The sequence below is a fragment of the Auxenochlorella protothecoides genome (assembly GCF_000733215.1).
Source record: "Auxenochlorella protothecoides strain 0710 unplaced genomic scaffold scaffold108, whole genome shotgun sequence".
NCBI classification, from domain to species: domain Eukaryota; kingdom Viridiplantae; phylum Chlorophyta; class Trebouxiophyceae; order Chlorellales; family Chlorellaceae; genus Auxenochlorella; species Auxenochlorella protothecoides.
This window is the reverse complement of record NW_011934241.1, coordinates 105,769-108,740: the sequence shown is the minus strand read 5'-3', so window position 1 is coordinate 108,740 and position 2,972 is coordinate 105,769. Positions and strand designations below refer to the sequence as shown.

Below are 2,972 nucleotides of genomic sequence, written 5' to 3'. Positions count from 1 at the left end.
AATAGGGGGCGTCGGCGGGTACGATGAAGGTGCGGGGTGCCTTGCGGTATGGCCAAGGGAGTGACAATCCATGCATGTAAAGGCAGGTGCATGCGGTGCTTCCTCCCCCTTCGTCATGCGTTACCCCCCCACCCCCTTCCACCCCCACGGAATCCACCAAACCACCAAACCCCCCACCCACCTCGCCCGCGCGGCGCCAGGCTGGGCTCCAGGGGCAGGGCCAGCAGGTGGTACAGCGTGCACAGCAGGGCCACAAGGAGGAAGGGCGCAGCATCCACCCCCGCCGCGACGGTCAGCGCCCAGGACTGCACTGCGGCCGCCACGGGGAAGCTGCCGCCAATGAGCGTCTTCTCAAAGCCGGCGACCACCACGGGGTACTGCAGCTGGATCCAGCGGAACTGGATGGAGATCCAGAGGCCTGTCAGGGGATCAAGTGCGCGCGTGTGTGTGTGTGTGTGTGTTGAGGAGCGAGGGGCTTGGGGATGGAGGGGGAAAGCGTGGCGCGGCAGAGGTGGCGCAGGAACGAGTGCAGGGTCGAATGTCCCCCGTTAACCTCGCACCCGTGAGGGCCAGGCACGCTGCAGTGATGAGCAAGACGAGGGCGGCGAGGATGCCCGGCATTTCGCTGGCCAGGAAGAGTTTCCCCGACGCGGCGGCCAGGAGGGCGAGGCCTAGGGTGGCCCAGGCCACGCCAAAGGCCATCTCCTTCTGCCTCAGGGTGTCCAGGATGTACACCGCCATGCCCCCCACCTGCACGGTGGTTGAGCATGGGACCTCGCGTAACTCGGGGGAGAGGTGCAGTGGGAGAGTCCCTTCGGTCAGGTCCCCAACCCCATGCCAGTAGGGTGACGTCGCTGAAGCCGCCCATCTCGTTCTCTCCTCAAAGCCAAGATGCCCCAAAGTCGCCTGGCGTAGCACCCACCATGAGGATGGACGCCATGGACCCTCCATCAAATCCGGCCAGGATAATGAGACTGGGGAGCAGGGCCGCTGCCACCCTCTCGTTGTAGGCGAAGCCGATCGGTTTGGGGGGAGTGCTGGGGAGGGGTGGCAGGGACCCCCGCCCCGCGGCTGCCAGGCTGCCAGCCCCGAACATTAGTGCTTGCAGGTGGGAGTCAGTCCCTGCGGACCCTCATGGCCACTGCTTGTGGGAATTTCGGATCACTGCTTCACCGTATCTCCGCATGCTTTCATCGACATATCGATCAAGTACTGCATGTCCGCTCGGAAGGGAACACAGGTGCAATTTCAATGTGTGCCGGAGTAAGAACTGGGCGCGCGCAGATCACATCGACATGTGAAGACCGACAAGAAGGTGCAAATACGACATCGCCCAACGAATTTCTGTGCATGCTACGTGGTGAAACTGGAGATACGAGCGAAGACAAGAGCTCTGTGCAGAGCATGTCGGTTCCCAGAGGAGACCGCGAACACATACGCCTCTGCCAAGTGTGAAATTAGAGAGTGGTGACCGGCACAAGCCCTGATCGCCTGAGACGCTGTCGACATGCGTTGGGCGTATGCCCTTGGAGGCAGTCTGCTGGTCCTGGGCTTCCTCGCCGGCTTCGGGGTGGACAGGGTCGTGCAGGAAATTGACAGGCGCGTGGAGTCTGCCATCTCGGAGCAGGTCATCTGGCGCCCCGACTCCCCACCCAGCGTCCATGGTGCGTGGGGCTCATGCCTGGAGTGGGCACAGTGGCCTCTCTCCCGTCTTTCATGGTGCCCGTCATGCTTCTCTCTACCCTCCCTCCAAGGAAACCTAGCCTCCCACCATCCCTGCAGACCGGTATGCAGCCACCAATGCCTCGGTGCACGTACGCTACTACTTCTTCAGCATCACCAACATCGTCGACGTCCGCGCCGGCGCAAAGCCCGTCCTGGTGAGGCCAGGGCCGGATCATTGTTAGCTTTGGCATGATTGGTGTTCGTGCGGACCCATGGATTATTGGTGCCAGGACGCCTTGACCCGCTCCTCAAGGGAGTCTAACGCAAGACCTACCGCCTACCCACCTCCTCCTTGTCTTACGATCTGTGTGGGAGAATTTATGTGAGCATGTGGCCCGCCGCCTGGTATTCTTGATGCTAGGTCCCCCGCTCAACCACACCCCGCCTGTCTTCACCCCCCCTCCCCTGCAGGAGGAGATCGGCCCCTTCATCTACACCAAGCACGCCATCAAGCAGGGCATCACCTTCCTGAACGGCACAGTGTCCTTCCACGACTACACCTACTACCTGCCCTGCCCCGAGCTGACGCCGCTGTCCCTCGACACCCCCATCACCACGCTCAACCTGCCCCTTGTGGGCGCGCTGGAGAAGATCGGCGGCTACGCGCCGGCCTCCGCCGCGCGTTGGCTCAGCTGGCTGGCGCGCGCGGTGGAGGCCTGGTCCGGCGCCGACGTGGAGGGCCTGTTTACCACGCGCAGCGCGCGCGAGCTGCTCTGGGGCTACGACGACCCCCTGCTCAAGCGCCTGCACTGGTTTGCCCCCGGGCTGGACCCCCACTTCACCATCGTGCACAACATCAGCGGCGCGGCGGCCGCGGCGACCCGCCCCGTCAACGTCATGGCCACGGGCGCACGCGACCCGCGGGAGGTCTGGCAGGCGCGGGAGTGGCGGGGGCTGACCCGGGTCACCGCCTGGGCGCCGCCGCACGTGGAGCGCGTGCGCGGCGGGGACGGGCTCCAGTTCCAGCCGGGCGTGACACTGGGCCAGAGCCACGTGGTGTGGGTTGGGGAGGCCTTCCGGGCCGCCACCCTGCTGGCCCAGGAGGAGGTGGGCTGGGGAGGGTAGGAGGATCATGGGAGACGGGGTGGCAGGTGTTTCGGGAGGTGGTTTCGGAGCATAGTGTGGTTGATGCGAGGAGGCGAGGCTGTGCACGTCGCTTGGTACCGAGGTAGCATGCCTTCGTCGACCTGCTCCAGCCATGCCTGCACAGACAATCGTCCCATGAAAAACTGAAGCTTCCACTCTTT

At 64.2% G+C, this 2,972-nt stretch overlaps 2 protein-coding genes across 2 annotated transcripts in view; one reads left to right on the top strand and one right to left on the bottom strand.

Annotated features, from left to right (window-relative positions):
• F751_0507 (hypothetical protein) overlaps nt 1–1,096 on the bottom strand; it is a gene marked incomplete at both ends in the record, with an annotated part of 4,824 nt that extends 3,728 nt beyond the window's left edge. The window contains 3 exons of the mRNA XM_011400074.1: nt 171–418; nt 561–750; nt 923–1,096. Of these exons, the coding sequence (XP_011398376.1) occupies nt 171–418; nt 561–750; nt 923–1,096 (612 nt within the window). The remainder of the gene's footprint in view (nt 1–170; nt 419–560; nt 751–922) is intronic.
• Nucleotides 1,097–1,507: 411 nt separating this feature from the next.
• The window catches only part of F751_0506 (Scavenger receptor class B member 1), a gene marked incomplete at both ends in the record, with an annotated part of 3,692 nt that continues 2,227 nt past the window's right edge, over nt 1,508–2,972 (top strand). The window contains 3 exons of the mRNA XM_011400073.1: nt 1,508–1,664; nt 1,783–1,880; nt 2,137–2,772. Coding sequence (XP_011398375.1) covers nt 1,508–1,664; nt 1,783–1,880; nt 2,137–2,772 — 891 coding nt within the window. The remainder of the gene's footprint in view (nt 1,665–1,782; nt 1,881–2,136; nt 2,773–2,972) is intronic.